Source organism: Patagioenas fasciata, chromosome 20 (genome assembly GCF_037038585.1).
Source record: "Patagioenas fasciata isolate bPatFas1 chromosome 20, bPatFas1.hap1, whole genome shotgun sequence".
NCBI lineage: Eukaryota > Metazoa > Chordata > Aves > Columbiformes > Columbidae > Patagioenas > Patagioenas fasciata.
In genome coordinates, this window is record NC_092539.1 from 716,817 (window position 1) to 733,373 (window position 16,557).

The 16,557-nt window shown below is 49.5% G+C and overlaps 1 protein-coding gene and 1 pseudogene across 1 annotated transcript; both read right to left on the reverse strand.

Annotated features, from left to right (window-relative positions):
• The window catches only part of LOC139829507 (dynein axonemal heavy chain 9-like), a 30,173-nt pseudogene extending 18,853 nt beyond the window's left edge, over positions 1 to 11,320 (reverse strand).
• LOC139829508 (dynein axonemal heavy chain 9-like) lies at positions 11,217 to 16,267 on the reverse strand. Its single transcript, XM_071817268.1, has 3 exons — positions 15,238 to 16,267; positions 12,350 to 12,485; positions 11,217 to 11,323 (listed from the first exon to the last, which is right to left on the reverse strand). Exons 1-2 carry the CDS (start codon positions 15,589 to 15,591, stop codon positions 12,366 to 12,368), a joined length of 474 nt encoding a protein of 157 aa, XP_071673369.1. The 5' UTR covers positions 15,592 to 16,267; the 3' UTR covers positions 11,217 to 11,323; positions 12,350 to 12,365.
• Positions 16,268 to 16,557: the final 290 nt, after the last annotated feature.

Below are 16,557 nucleotides of genomic sequence, written 5' to 3' on the forward strand. Positions count from 1 at the left end.
TTCCCCCAACCTCACTGTATCCCAGCAGAAACAAACCCACTGTTTTTATGGTATCAAGAACATAGCTCTGCTCTGTGCAGTGCTTTCAGAACCATCTGCAAGCATCACCAGGGACAGATGGGACAACATACAGTGTGCGCATTGCCTTTCAGAGACGACAGATGAAGTCCAGCAGTGAAAGAGTTATTGTTAATCCAAGTGAGGGTGGGAGAAAAGGCACTCAAGAAAGGATAAGCTACAGCTGAGTCCCTAGACAGCATCTTCCACCCTGACATTACTGACAGCTGGAAAATGTGAAGGTGACATAGTGCAAGGCTTACCAGCTGTGGGTTGGTGCCATTGGAAAGAATATCCAATAAATCTGCTGAAGAAACAAAGTAAAATCTGGGAAAGGCCAATCTTTTCATGTCCAAATATTCAGCCAAAGCCTTCTCACACAGGGACAACCTGGGGAGAAGAGCAGAAAAATAGAGCCCAGGACAGGCGGGTGAATATCCTTTAATGTGTCGTGCTACAGTTTGGGTTATCGAGCAGATTCTCCCCTCCCATGGGGAAATGCCAGACATGAGCTGAGCCTGCAGGCTGGTCCTTTACAGCATTTTCCAAATAGATAACAAAGCACATAGTAACTCATAGATCTCTCTCCACTCCCAAGGGTCAAACAGACAAAGAGTCAGAGAATCCTCACCAAAAAGCAGAAACACAGGTGGAAGAAGAGGCTAGAAAGGCTTTGCAGTCTGACTTACTGTTTTAGACAAGCTCTCAACTGCCACAGGTGATTTCACACTAGGATGAAAGTTTCCAAAACTGCTTTTATTCTAATGAGCACATTTTAAAGTCTGATTCAAACCTACTCAGCTTTTTGTGCTTGTGAAGCCTGAAAAGAAACTTGTTTGCTCCGTTCTAAAATGAATCTCTCAGTGTTTACATGTTAAACTGCTGCTGAGCTTTCAAAGTCCATAAATAACATGCAGTTAGTCCTCTGTGGGGAACACGGGCCTTATCTGTTTAGGAAGTAAAATTAGATCTCTATTTTAAATGGATAGTTATTACTGACACAACAGCTATCACGTTAACTTGTTAGGTGTGTTCCAGGTAGAGTAGCTCATATGTTAGGTGAGAACTGTATCCATCTCTGGACATTAAGGTCTTTCTCAGGGAGTTTAGTTATACCATCTGTGAAGGGTACACACACCAAGATAATTTTGTTAATTAAAGCACATGGGATCAGCTCTGCTGCAGATATCCCTGCTTGGACTGCTAAATAGATATTTAAGACACCAAATTTGGGGTGGCAGTGAGGCCACATGTTATTAAAACCAACTGAGTGCCTAGCTTTGTATGTGTGCAAATCAATATTCAAGATAAGAGTTTGCACATACGCAAAGCCAGAATCCACCTTGGGGGCTTCAGGGTGATGGATCATGAATAAAAAGACTCAATGTGTGAATGCAAAGAACGCACAGTCCAGAAGGAAAGCCTTGGAGCACAGGTTAAACCAACTTATTAGAGCTGATCCCAGTCTCTGACAAAATCCTGGGACTGAAGTTGTACCTACCTACTCTGAATGTCCTCCAGTTGTTGGGACAGACCTGGTTTATTGGTGGCCTCAACCACATTTGGGGTTTTCTGAGTTTCATAGGCCAGTTCTTTAAAGTCCGCATCAATCCCTTCAAAGCGTTTGGAGTCCTAAAAAGCAACACAAACATGCTCATGGTAAAACATGGATTTTGTGCTAAAAGTCTCCATCCTCTGGGTGCTGTCTTTGGGTTGAGGGGAAAACCTTCTGTCCAGTGCAGACAGGGACCCCTCCACCATTCCAGAATGGCTCTTCCACTGACTTGCCTGAAACTAGTCTGCAAACAGGCACTTGCCTTCTTGTCACTGTATCCCAAAGGGGTTGTGGATAAAGTGCTCCATGCAGGAGGCAATGTCTAGGACCAACCATTTTCATGGGATTTAATTCCCCTTGGAAAACCTCATAAATCTCTCTCTCCCATGTCCAGGTGAAGTACCAAGTTTCCCTGGCTGCAGCAGCAGGAGATGCTCCCACACCGTGGAAAGGCTCCCAGCCTCATGTGAGCGCACTCCTCCCCTCCTGCTACAGCACAGGAATCCCAACACCCATCCACAAAACAGGTATGATGACTCTTGTAGAGGAGAGCCCTTCCTTGCCTTCAATGAGGGTATGGAAACCCCACGTCAGCACCGGAGGCCCACGTCAACAATTATGCTCCATATCTAACAGGGACTCTGAATTTCTGGAGCTAAACACTGAAGAATAAAGCAAGCTATGTTCAAAACATCTCTGCTCCTCCCTTCTTCCCAGGTCAGGCCTCCTAAGTGAGGCGGGACACTGAACAAGTGTTCCAAGCAGTCCAGGTAACACTTCCACGCTACCCTGTGTTCAGCCCCAGGAGCAAGGCTCCATCTGGCAGGTTGAGCCCTCCCTACACTCACGCCACAGATCCAGCTCCAGGTGAGCATCCCACAGCCTGTCAGCACATCCCCCCAGCCCTGGATGCATCCTGAGGGTGCTCAGCTACAGAGACTTTGAGCTTCAGTCTTTCTTTTACGGAAGAGAAGCTGCTGACTGAGCCACCTGTGTCCCTGGAGCCAAGAGGGCCCCGTGTCCTGGTGCATCCAGCACGGCACGGCCAGCCGGGCAGGGAGGGGATTGTCCCGCTCTGCTCTGTGCTGGGGCGGCCTCACCTGCAGCATTCACTGTGTGCAGGGCTGGGGACACAGGAGAAAAGGAGATAAAGCTACTGGAGAGTGTCCAGAGGAGGGACATGAACTTGGTGAAGGGTTCGGAGGGGAAACCGTATGAGGAGCGGCTGCAGTCCCTGGGTTTGCTCAGCTGGAGCAGAGCAGACTGAGGGCAGAGCTCATGGGGCTGCAGGTTCCTCAGCAGGAGCAGGAGGGGCAGGGCTGAGCTCTGCTCTGTGACAGTGACAGAACCCAGGGAATGGCAGAAGATGTGCCAGGGAGGGCAGTGGGACATGAGGAAAAGGTTCTTCACCCAGAGGTGCTGGACACTGAACAGGCTCCCAGGGAGGGGTCACAGCCCCAACCTGACAGTGTTCAAGGAGAGACTGGACAACGTCCTCAGACACATGGGGTGAATTGTGGGGTGTCCTGTGCAGGGACAGGAGTTGGACTTGACAATCCTGATGGGTCCTTCCAAGTCAGGACATCCTATGGTTCTATGGTTCATACCACTGCCAGACAGCTACTGAGATGCAGACAGCTGCCCAGCAGGATGCAAATGTAAATCATGATGCAATTTCATACATGACATTAGATAGCTCCTGGATATTAAGAGCTTGCTGGCACATGGTACAGCCTCAGGGCACTGGTTATCAGCACCTGTATATATTGCCCAGTGAGCGAGGTGTGCCCAGAATCATAGAATCATTTAGCTGGAGGAGACCATTGAGATCACTGAGTCCAACCATAACCTAAATCTAGTACTAAACCATGTTCCTCATCTATACATCTTCCAGGGATGGTGACTCCAGCACTGCCCTGGGCAGCCTGTTCCAATGCCCCACAGCCCTTTGGGGAAGAAATTGTTCCCCAGATCCAACCTCAGCCTCCCCTGGCGCAACTTGAGGCCGTTTCCTCTGCTCCTGGCGCTTGTTCCTGGGGAGCAGAGCCCGACCCCCCCGGGCTCCAAGCTCCCTTCAGGCAGTTCAGAGATCAGAAGGTCTCCCCTCAGCTCCTGTTCTCCAGCTGAACCCCCCAGGTCCCTCAGCCGCTCCCATCACACTTGTGCTCCAGCCCCTCACCAGCTCCATTCCCTTCTCTCAACTTGCTCCAGCACCACAAGGGCTTTCTTGGTGTGAGGGGCCAAAAACTGCCCCCAGGACACTCAGCACAGCGTGCTCTCTGAAGCAGATGGAGGAACAGTCCAAGCAGAGCAGAGTGCAGGGTTGGAGACAGAACAGTGTGTTGTCCAGGGGTCAATGGGCTGCGCACATCCCCTCGTGGGTGTTCGTCCCACAGTGGTGCTGTCAGCGATGCTGCTCGTGAACAGGGACGGGGGTCACACAGCCAACTGTGGGTCACTCGTGAGTGAAAGGCAGGTTCCTCCACAGGGCTGCGAGTGGTCCAGCGGGGCCAGGAACAAGCTTGGAAGATTTTCTAAATAATCAAGAGAATAGGGAATAAGACTGGAAGCTGGACTCAAAGACAGCCCTGAGGAGGTCACAACCCTGAGGAGGGCATCAGTGACAACTCTGCTCAATTTTCTGAAGCTGAAGTGGGAGAAGAGCTGCTCTCCTGCTGCACCAGCACTGGAGGCAGGGAAGCGGATACTGCAAAGCTGCCTGGTCCAGCTCTGATTTGACAATTTGCACCATCTGAGTAATTATCTCCGTCTTCTCCCCTCCAAGGAAAGAGGGAACATGCCTGTATCACTGAAGGAAGCCAGCAGCCTCCTGCTCAGCCTCCAGGAACTCTGCATCTGCTGTGCAATGGTGGAGGGGAGGAAAAACAGTTTCTCAGCAGGGTTCAGGCACAACCAACAGTACAAAAACATCCTGGGGCAACACTGGGGAAACTGCTGTAGCATTAAGGGAGCCTCCAAGAAAGCAATGCAGCAAGAGAACAGTCCTGCTTGGGGGAACACGGCAATATAGACAACCTTCTTCTGTGTAATGGAGGCTCTTCTTCAACGCTTTCCACACAGGAAAAATAGGATTTGGGATTTCATACCTTAGGAAGCTGTGCCCGTATATCTTCTGAGCCTATGAATATGCTCTCCAAATGAGACCACATACGCTGCACTTCGAACCAGAGAGAAATGACGGAATCTGTTGTGGACAGCTTCCTCTGCCATATGGACACTTCCTCCAAGAAGAAAGCAATACATTTGGATGTCATTAAATTCTGCAGCTGCACCTGGTTGTCTTCTAAAGTTTCTATGAGTTCCTCGTCTGACTTCAGCAACGGGATGTTCGTCCGGGGGTGAGGCTCATACTGAAACTCCATGGTGCTCCAAGTCATTTTTAGCTCCTTCAGGACTTTCTCCATACTCATTTCTCGTACCGCTTTGTCCACAATGCCACGAACCTCATCCTCAAAGTTATGGAGGTTGAGCTTCAGGAGGTCAGCCAGCGCGGTGTCCGAGTCCATCACAAACCTCACACCCGTCACCTGCATCAGCTGATTCCAGTGCCTTTCCCTAATGGCGGGATTTTGAAGTTCTGCCACAGCTTTCAGGGCCGTCAGCATGTTCTTCACCTTGCTGTCCAGCCCAGTGAAAGCATCCCACGCCCTCACCTCCTTATCCAAATTCCGAATCTCTCTTGCAAACTTTTTACACTCCAGATCCATGTTTTCCACGTTAATATCCGCCCATTTGGTGGTCTGCCAGTCATCAAGGCAAGTGCCCACAAGGGAGATCATATCCCAGAGCTCTTTGAGAAGACACAGCTCCTTTCGGCACTGCTTCAGTTGTTTATAGTCTGGCACTATGACTTCAAACAGACCAGCTGATTCATAAATCGAGGTCATGGCTGACTCCATTTGTTTAATCTCAATGTGCTTTGTATCCAGCAGTTGATAAGGCTTTTTGGTGTCAAACCTAGAAAGAAATGTTTATTCTTCATAAGTGATATTGTAACAACTTCTAAAGAAAACATAAAACAAATGGTGCCTCTGAGACACAAAGCAGACATGATACATCTATAGTACCCACTGATGGTGCAGCCACATGGCACTGCTGACAACCCCTTTAAGCAATATTGTGCACTCAGCATCCAGATTGAATCTCTTGCTAACACCTTACAGTGTTTGCAGGGACAAAACACCCAGGGCATAACAGATACAACACCGTGAGCAGGTAGGAAATGTATGCAAGGGTTCGAGAACACATCCTCAGGACACTCCGAGATGATCCCATGAAGCTTTTCTTCCTCAGGGCTTCTCTGATGTTATAACTTCACTGTACCTGAACGGTGCTTCTTTCCGAAATCGCTCTCTGAATCTGTGTTGCTCAACATCAAACGCCGCACAGCTCTTGCGCACAACTGTCATTTCGTCCGCCTGCAGAGGAGCCACATGCTGCTTCACAGCTATCGCCAGCTTCTTTATATTGTTCCATTTTTCTGGCAGCTCCTGCAAGCAAAATTTAAATGACGGTAGGCAGTATTTGCTATTTGATATAAGATGTGACTGATCTGTTTATGGACAATCACAGAACAGGAAAAGCAACAGATTCCATGCCTAAAACTGCAAGGAAGTTTTGTTGTGATGCAAAAGCTAAACACAATTTGGGATAAAACTTATCAGTTATCCACAATTTTGAAGACGAATGAAGACTGAGACTTTAAAACTGACTGCTCTGATTGCAAAAACATGTTAAATAACTTCAGAAGAAGGGTCCCAGACCAGATCCTGGGCTCCCAGGATGGCTCGGTGGTTGAGAGAGCACAGTTCTCCTGACACCGAGCCCAGCGGGACCCAGAGCTGGCTGGAGGCAGGAGGGTGGGCTGAGGATGCAAGTTCATCAGATCGTCCGGCTTCCCAGAGCTAATTAAGAAACAGAGCCTGGGAAATTTCCAGCCAGCTCTTAGAGCAGAAGATATTATGCCAGAAGGACTTCTACAGAGCTTTCTGGGGCAAATCCCTCCAGCCTGCCTGTATAATATTAGTACTAAATAAGACAGTTTCTTTCTCAGGACTGCATCCAAGCTGCTGGTGCACAGCACTGCTAACAATCCACCCTTTGCACCTGGGATTTTATTTAGAAAGAGATTTGATTTCTTCTCTTCTCACTAGACTTCTCGAGCCAAATCCTCACCCCAGACAGTGACACCAGCCAGGGCTCTGCTGTCCTCAAGTCCCACAGCTTTGCTCTCCCACTTCCCCAGGTACTGTGCCAGCCTACAGGAAAGACTTTGGGCTTCTTTTCATCCCAGTGCACATAGTTGAGAAGACTAATGGAGATGCACCAACACTATGCAAAGAAGCGAAATAACCTGGAGGCAGCAGAGGCGGCCAGAGCAGGGCCAGTCCCTCCTGAGGGGTCTCTTTCTGGCACTTCATGTTCCAGTCTCTGTAGAAATCACTATCCATGACCATAGCAGGGCACACATGGAGCTGCTTCCTTGTCCTTCTCATACAAACTATCAGCTCCAGCCCATCCATCTTCATGGCCATGGAGGGAGCGGTACCTGGAGGAACTTACTTTGGTTTTCCTACTGTGTACAGCAGTGAATGAATTATTCAACTATGTGTTGCTGTCACTTGCCAGAAAGAACGAAACTGTTTTGTTATCTCCTACATCTGAATGGCTGCCCTGCATACCTCATTTCTTCTGTCAGAAAAATAAATCAGTTGTTCAAATCTACACGCACAAACAGGCACCAAGCAAGCAGCTTTTGGGCAGAGGAATCAGCAGAGCTGGGTTCCCCATAGCACCATTTTTTATGCTGAACTGAAGCTGCTGTAGCAGCCAAAACATTCATTTAATGCAGCTCTTCTGTTTTTCAGGGTGTCTGTAGGAATCCAGTTATCTTTAGGACCCTTACCCGTGTCAGATTTGGTGATACAACCATCCGTGGATCACGGCTGCACCAGCAGAAAACTGGGGGATTGCTGAACCCCGCTCAGGTCCCATCCAAGCCTGCAGCAGAGGGAGGAACTTCTCCCCAAAAAGCTCTGCCTTAAACCTGGTGTCCTACACAGAGCCCTCTGCACACAACGCCCCGTGACTAAGGGGTATCCATCAGTACGCAGCCACACGCTCCTCCACCGTAACATGGTGACTGCTGCCAGTTCCCCAAGGCTGGCTGGGCATCCCACAGGCTTTTCCAACCTTCACCTCATGGTCCCCTGTCCAGAAATGAGAAGAATTCCCCAAAGAAAAATTGATTCATCAGGGCCAGATGTGGAAAGGTGCTGAAATACTTTCATAACGTGCTCCCAGTGATGTCCTTTGGGTCAAGCAGATTGGGTGTTATAGACCTAGTGGAGGACTGAAGTCCTATGAGAAGGCGACTCCTCTGCCAACATTATCCTTCCCATCTCCACAGTTGCCAAGAACTGGCTTATTTAAAAATAATTATAATTCAAACTAATTAACAGATGTATTTGAAAATGCATTAATTTTTTTCAAGAGTAATCGCTGAGAGTTGGAGCAGGCAATTCTATGTTTTTCATACATAACAAAAGGCTTAATCTCTGCTTTAAAAGAAAAATCTCAATATAACTCCAAAATTTAGAGCTATTAAGGCACATCCCACAATAGTAAAATACTATCCACTGAGGCCCTCTAATGACAGGGAGTGGGGCTTTAAATATTCCTGCAATGCTCTTAAGCTCATACTCTTTGACGCTGGCTACTTGGCAAACCGCCGTGTCCACCGCAGCTTTTCACCCACCTCCAGTTGCTTATAGACTTCCTCCGGCAGCTCTTGCTCATACGTCTTCAGCAGTTCGACGGTTTGCTTCGGGGGCTCGAACATGGCATCGGTGACACTGTGCCTTTCCTTAACGGCCAGGAGATGCCCCATGATCTCCACCAAACCATCATAATCGCCTTTTTCAACCTTTTTGCTCAAACCTTTGTCAGCAGTTTTTATGAACTCGTCCAGGTCAGACAAGCTGTAGAACACAAAACAGGAAAGCACCAAATGAGAGCAGTTCCTACCGGAATCATCCAGGCAGCTGGACTGGCACGGAGAGGGAAAGGCCTGGCTAACTCTGCCCATCACATGGCAACATGCTGAGGGCATCAGAACCACAGTTCATGCTCACAGGGATCCATAGATGTGGTACAGCTTCCTGTGAGGAACGGATAAATGGGTTGGGACTTCACAGGTTGGAGAAAAGGCATTTGAGGAGCACAAGTCTTACGAGGAGCAGCTGAGGGAGCTGGGGCTGTTCAGCCTGGAGAACAGGAGATGAGGGGAGACCTGATCTCTGCAACTGTCTGAAAGGAGGTTGGAGCATGGAGGGGGTTGGTCTCTTCTCTCAGGTAGCAAGTGATAAGATAAAATGGCCTCAAATTTCTCCAGGGGAGGTTCAGATTGGGTATTAGGAAAAAAATTATTCACAGAAATGGCTGTCGGGCCTTGGAACAGGCTGCCCTGGGCAGTGGTGGAGTCACCATCCCTGGAGGGGTTGGATAGACATATAGATGAGGTTCTCAGGGACATGGGGTAGTGCCAGAGTTAGGTTATGGTTGGACTCTGTGATCTTGATGGTCTCTTCCAACCAAACAGATTCTATGACTCTATCCTATGATTCTATAAGGGAGACCTGTGAGCTCGGGTCTGTGGTCTGAAGAGAGTGAATTTGAAAGGACAGTTTTCATGTCATCTCTTCCAATACAAGAATTCAACAAATGAACCTGGTAGGTTGTAAAGCTACAACAAACAGGGATTCTTCTTCGCACGCTGCCTTATTTCAGAGGGTAAGTCTCTGCTGCAGAAGGATGCAGATGTTAAAAATTCACAGCGGTTCAGAAAAGCAACCGAACATTTGTGGGAGAAAAAAAAATCCATCCAGGTCTTTAGATACAAAGGTACAACCCATGACTCTCAAAGTCCTCAGGTATGAATGGTTAGAGACAAGGAGACTATTTGGGGGAAGTTTCCCTACCTGCTTCTTGATCTCACCAGCTGCTGGACACTGTTAGCAGAGCTTGATGGGCTCCTGGATCTTTGGTCCTTTCCATTCTTCCCTTCTCAAAACGCTTACGTTTGAAGTGCCCGCTTAAATTCTGTGGATGCTGCTGGACCAAAACATAGCCCTAAACACTTCACCTATTAAAGACTAAACTGCTGAGTCAGGAGCTCTTAATAAGAACTCCTAAATGCCTGTTCTAACCTATGCAAAAACCTCTTTGCACAGGAATTATCGTGCTGAAAAGAACACAAGAGATCACAGCAGCCACCACACGCAGCAGCCTTCACTAGTACATATGTCTGTAAATATTTCTTCGTAAGCATCCAAGCCCTGTGGCATCCTTCAGCTGCTACTACTCAAATAAATCACCTAACACATCATCCTGCAGAGACCAGGCGGCTGAGCAGCTATTCAGAGCAGGGAACACATGTTAATTCAAAACTTACATCCAAAGCTCCTCCTTTTTGTAACCTTGAAACTGCCTCCCCATGACTGCTCATGCCAGGCAACCCAAATTACTTTTTTTACAAAGAGTGCACTCAAAAGAGCACTGCATTTAGAAACGGAGCAAGTATCTCATGGCATAAATGCAGCTTTACTGATGGCAAATTCAACAAAATAAGCATAGAGCCCTAGAAGAGATTAGATTAGTTGGACCAGGATGAACAGACAAACAGACATCCTGTCCAACACCACACAGTAGGTCGTAGGAGCATCAGCTCGCAGGATGTCGATGGTACCGAGTTCGTGGAACTGTTTGCACTTTACACACTCAGCTGGACCAGCTGCTCCCAGCAGAGACGAGGGGATGAAAGTTAGCAGAGATGCGATGGAGCTGGCAGGGGGTGTGTGCCCCCTCCTCTTGCTCCTGTATTAGCCTTTTGCTTATCAGTGTGAAATGATACAGCCCAGCCAACACAAGAGAAACCCACTTTGGTTCTGGGAAGAAGAGGTAGAACGGTTCCTACCTGTGCATGACGTGGTCCATGAGATGCTGCTTGAACACCAAGCTCCACCGTTTAATCACATTCAGCAGAGACGCTTTGAAAGGCCGAGCATCAACTTTCATCCAACTCTGGAAAATGCTGATGGGCTCGATGCGATTCACCTCCTCATAGATCTTCTCGTAGGAGTCAATCTGCTCTCGGAACTGCTGCAGCGTGGGAGGTGACTCAGGGACCCCGTTCTCTGCATGGGCCTCGATTTCTGCCGCAGTGAGAATGTGCCCGTAGAGGAGGAACTGGCGGAAGAACTCCTTTCTGTCCTCCCCGTACAGGTAGGAGTAGTGGTCGAAGGCACTGCGGTAATCACAGCAGGCCGCCATCACGGCCTGCACACGCCCCATCAGCTCATGGCGCATGTCGGCCAGGTCAGCCATGTCCTCCGTGTCAGCCTGGAGAGAAGAGGAGAGGAGCTCGCAGTGATGCGGGGGCAGCGTGGCACCTCCTCACTGCCACACAGCGTGAGGGAGCTCCACAGCCACGGACCTGGTAGTGGAGGAAGCCGCTGTGCTCAGCCAGCCTGGGCACCAGCGATGAGATCCGGTAGATGTCGTTGAGAAGACCTTCCACCACGTCGTAGAAGCCATCGTTTGTGCCAGGGTCCAAGGAGGGTTGAAATATCAAATCTGGGATCACCAAATCCAGCTGCACCTCAAACAGGGGAGGAAGCCCTGCCTTGGGATCTGGTAGGGAAGAACAGAGGTGCCAGGTTATTTTTGAAGGGGAGAAAAGTGATCTAGAGCCACCACTAACATCCCACCACAAGACACACACATGCCCCACAGGGACACCAGGCAGGTGGGACACCCACTCGCTGGGTCCAGTGACATTGTGTCTGCATACAACGCAGAGGGGAGGCTGCCAAACCAGCTGGTGTTCTGGTACCCACAGGAGATACTGGAGAACAGATGAGACACAAGTGATTTAAGGACCGGAAAAATGCTGTGGAGGGAAGCCTTAAAGAGACCAGGCTCTTCAGCTAATCAAAAGGGAGTCTGAGAGCTGAACAATTACAGCGCATAAGTACTTAAAGAGGAGAAAAACAACAGGAACCAAGAGGCTCTTTAATTTAGTGGAGAAAGGCATGAAAAAATAAAACACCAACTGGTTTCACAAATGTGAAATTATGTGCTTGTTTTTAACAAGATGGTGAGGAACTGGATGCAATTCTCCAGCTCAGTGTGCCTCCACATCCAGGAGGGAAGCGTTCTGAAGATGTGCTTTAGCTGGACACAGCTGCTCTCAGCAGAGTGACCCTCCGTGGCAGCCTTAGGCAGGAGCTCTGGTTTGGTGACCCCTCTCCTCACTCCTCAGTGATGGAGGTTTTTCTTTCATGTCTTTCATCCACAGAACCAACTCTTGAGACTCTCCACAAACGAAAGGTTGTGTCACCTTGATGCTTTGTGCATGGGAGGTCAGGAGATGGCTGATGCCCAAGAACAGACTTGGAATGATGCCTCAATTTTGTCTGTTCACAAATCCCAGCAAATGGTGCACAGTCATCTCTGTCCCTTCCCTTGAGCAAGGCTTTGCTCCAGTGACCAGGGGACAGAGTTACCCTCTGAGTCTGGAGGCTCCTCCAGCACTTGCTGTAGACAATGCAAGAGGCAGAGTAGAAAGACCACCACAAGTCAAAGCACAAAACAGAAACTTCCTTTTGGTGAGACTGAAGATGGTATCACGGCCAGAGCTGAGGAACCAGCAGTTACCTGTGTTTTCGAGGAGCTACTTGAGTGAGCACTCAATGGCAGTGAAGAATCCATCCAGAACTATCTCATCCACGTAATCCACATAGGCCTTCCAGATGTCAGATGCTGGGTCTGCAAGTAAGAGGCTCTGGTTTTCCTGGAAGAAAAAGACGACACTTTGAAATACAGCGGGGCTGAGTCTGTCCTACAAGAGCTGCCCACAGCTGAGGACTCATGGCAATGAGCACACAGGTACCAGCCCTGCGGGGGGAGAGAAACCAGACAGACGGATGTTGCTGCTGGTAGCATGGCCACAATTTTCTCCTTCTGTCAAGGGCTGCTTTGTCATCTGAAGCAACTCAAAATAATCACAAGGTAAAAATGGAGTGCGTGAGAGACTTAGCAGCCCTGCAACCTTCTCCTCCCTCTTCTCTGAGGCCAAAGGGCTCAAGGGTGCTTTGCAGACCTGGGCCAAAGGCTCATCCCAATGCATGAAGCCTCAGTCCTTGTGGCCTGTATAATGTTACCTTGGGTGGATGAGTCCTTCCAAGTGGACTGCTTACACCTCTGCCCTACAAATGGTCATCTCAAAACAAGAGAACTTTAAAATTCAGAAAAGGGTTTTTAAATAAACCAAGTGAAAATAGTTAAAGATTGGGATCAGAAGACAAAGGGTTGGCTTACAGCCTCCCTTCTCAGCTTATTGCGTTCCTTACCTCCAGGCAAGTTCACAGTCAGGAAATTCACGGTTTTCTAGGCCACAGAATGGCCCCATCCTTCTTGCGTCTCCTCTTCCACACCCACAAGACCAGCCTGGGTATCCATCCCCTGCACCTCCCAGGCTCTGCCGTGATCCTGTTCCGGCCTTGCTATGCCCTCTGAGGGCTCTTTCTCCTAAGCCTGCCAGGGGCTCTCAACACAGGCACGGGCTCAAAAAAAACGTAAGGTCCAGCTTGCAGTCTGCTGCCAGGGGTTCAAAGCTGGCTGTATTTCATCTCTGGGGACACAGGAGAGGGTGCCATTCCCAGTGGCATGGTAGCTTGGCACACATGAGATCATAGAATCATTCTGGTTGGAAGAGACCCTCAAGATCATCGAATCCAACCATAACCTAACTCCACCACTAACCCATGTCCCTAAGAACCCCATCTGTACATTTGTTAACACCTCCAGGGATGTGACTCCACCACTGCTCTGGGCAGCCTATTCCAAAGCTTCACAATCCTCTCTGTGAATTATTTTTTCCTAATATCCAATCTGAACTTTCCTTGGTGCAACTTGAGGCCACTTCCTCTCATCCTATCTCTTACTACTTGGGAGAAGAGACCACCCCCCTCCATGCTCCAACCTCCTTTCAGACAGTTGCAGAGAGCAAGAAGGTCTGGCCTCAGCCTCCTCAAGATAGAGTGGCATTGCCAATTGGGCTTGAGTCAACCCAGAGTTGCTGCTCCCCAACTTTACACATCAACGCTGAGTGATTAAACTGTTAACAGAGCAAGCCAGGGCTCTGGTGCCTTGCAGACTCACCTCCACATTTTGCTGACACAAGAGAAAGGGGAACTTCACAGGACTGAACACTATGGGAATGCCCATTTGAAAGCACCACCCCCTCTTCACCGTCCCATGCCCTTGTATTTGACAATGCCCCCTTGTCACTGGTGTTCTACTGAACCTTTACTCCAGAGGCCTCATCCTGGTGCAAAAGGGCAATGCAAGCCAGCATCTCACTGTCCTGCCTGTGCTTGTGGGTGCACGTACCCAAACTCTCTGTGCTCTTCTCTCAGCAGCCTCAAGACTCACCTGCTCAAAAGAAGACCTGAACACCCAAGGGAAACACAGCAGACCAGCTCTTGGCCCCTTTGCTGCTGTTCCTCCAGGTTTGACCAGCACAGCAGGACAGAGGCATGGGGACATCCTATTTTGGGCCACGGTGCCTTTCCCTCCCCAGGACCTTCATGCTGCTTTGCAGTTGGTCCTGCCCTGTGAGCCACCAGAGCAGCGGTGCCAGCCCTTCTGCCTTGGCCACAGCCCCATGTTCTCTCCGGTCAATTTAGGAAGTGTTCCCATCTTTTGGGTGTAGCTGGAGGTGGTTGAGCCTGTCACAGCTGTAGCAGCAGGACAACGTGGGCATAGTAAAATCCTCGCCGTGGGTTCAGAGGGTACAGAAGTGGGTCAGAAGCCCAAGGCTGAGTGCAGACAGTGAAGTAAGGTGAGCAACGAGGGCTCAGTGTCCCAGAGAGGGTCAGCCCAGTCTCTCCAGAGTCCAAGGCCAGATGGTGACCCTCAGGAGTGGGCTGGACCTAAAATCCATCTGCCTTCCAGCCAAGGTGCTGTCCTTGACACGCTAAAACCTCTGGGCAGGTGAGGCGCAGAGATTTGGGCTTTCTCCTGCTCTGCAAAGAGGACTCTCAGCTCTGGCAAAGCCACTGGAAAAAACCCAGGGTTCAGACAGCAGCTTTTTTCTTGTTACTCAGCTTCTCCCTGGACTGACAGCGTCACCTCCTGCTCCCACAGAGGAACAACAAGCCTAAAGCAGAAAGGTCAGCCACAGCCAGCTGCCTCTCCATTTTAAGGTGAATATTTCGGAGGAGTTTTTCCTCTGAGCAGGATCCCAAAGCCTGATGCACGACTCCCCTCCAGTGGCTTCACAAGAACCAGGACTGGGAGCCAGACTGGGCTGCATCGGCTCCCACTCCTGCTCCAAACTCGGTGCCTGGTCAGCAGCCCCGCACACTCAGCTGTACCAGCTCACCCATCAAAGTATTCCTTAATCAACAACAGGTAAGTTTTTCAAATGAGTTAAGGGAGTTAATTTTAAGGTGAAGCAGCTCTGGACATTTTCACCAGAGCGGAGAGACACCCAGAGCCTATGAAGAGTCAACAAACCCCTGGAGAAGGTCCCCCCTCACCTTCACCAGCAGATGAATCCTCTGCCCTGACTCTCGGACAAGGCTGTAACGCCGTTCCAGGCGGTCCTGACAGTCCTCCAGGCTCAGCAGCGATTCTCTTTTACAATCTCTTCTCACAAATATGGGCGACGCCCACGATCCCACGATGGTCTGGATCTCCTCAACATTGTTTTTGGCTTTCTGTATCCTCTGCTCGAGGTCATGGACATCATCCATCACCATGGAGATGTGATCCCAGACACCTGGTAAAAAATGAGATGATTGACTACTTTTTTTCAGAGCTGCATGGCCAAGCTCTTGTGCACTCTCCATAAGACTTTTCCCCCACGGTTTCATGTATTTCTCACCCATCATTAACACAAGAGACTTACCACCTCAACCAAAAGAGTCACTTCTAGCTCCCTCCTACCCCAACAATCCATGGTACAGCTGCAGCCTCTGTTTTCTGCCAGGAGCACCAGCACCGTGGGGACGTCTGACACTTCCCCCTTTCCCGTACCCAGATTTAATCTGCTACCAGAGAGAGAACAAGGACAACAGGCTGAGTGTTCCTGCCACTGTCACTAGAGCAGGGACCCACAGCCCCACAAACACAGGCTGTGACAGCCCAAGGTACCAGCGAGGGCTGCATTTAGATTCAGGGAACTTCATCTGCAGGAAAGTCCCTTCATCTTTGTTGTGCAATGGAGAAAGAGTTTTTCAGCATGAGGAATTCTGCTTTGCAAGTTCCCAAGGGAGGACACTTGTTCCTGTTCATACCACAAGCCTGATGACAGAAATATATATTCCAACAGCGAGCAGTTTGCTTTCACCAAGAGGAAACAAATTGTCTTCCTCCATTCTGCTTTGCAGTTAAAACTGATCAAGCAAGAACACTGGTTAAATCATCCCAAAGTCACGGTGCACAAACCTCACCACTAACCACAGTATTTCATCTGGCTGGAAAGGATAACGAGGTGGCCCTGGCCCCCACCGGGAGAAGTCTGTCCCAAGCCAGATGGCTGGGCCAAGGGGTCCCAGTCCCTGCACAACTCAGGGAGAAAGCAGTGCCTTGGGGACACAGGGACATGACCACACAGTGGGTCACTTGGGCTGGCACGGGCAGGGAGCAGACTCTTCAACCCCAGCCTTGCCAGCTCTCACAAACCCCAATCTTGCCGTTTCCTCAGCATCACTGCTTACAGGGCTCCTCCCCAGGCCCACGTGGCACAGCCAAGGGGATCCTGCCATCTGGCCTCTCCAAGACAGGCAGGACCCAGCTCTAGGGTGTCATAGAATCATAGAACCATTTCAGTTGGAAGAGACCCTTAAGATCATTGA

What these genes read in the sequence shown, in the direction of transcription:
- LOC139829508 (XM_071817268.1), bottom strand. Translation starts at nt 15,591, where the DNA reads ATGATGGGTGAGAAATACATGAAACCGTGGGGGAAAAGTCTTATGGAG. An exon ending in GGATTCATCTGCTGGTGAAG is followed by an intron (nt 12,486 to 15,237) that starts GTGAGGGGGGAC and finishes TTTTTCTTCCAG; the next exon opens with GAAAACCAGAGCCTCTTACT.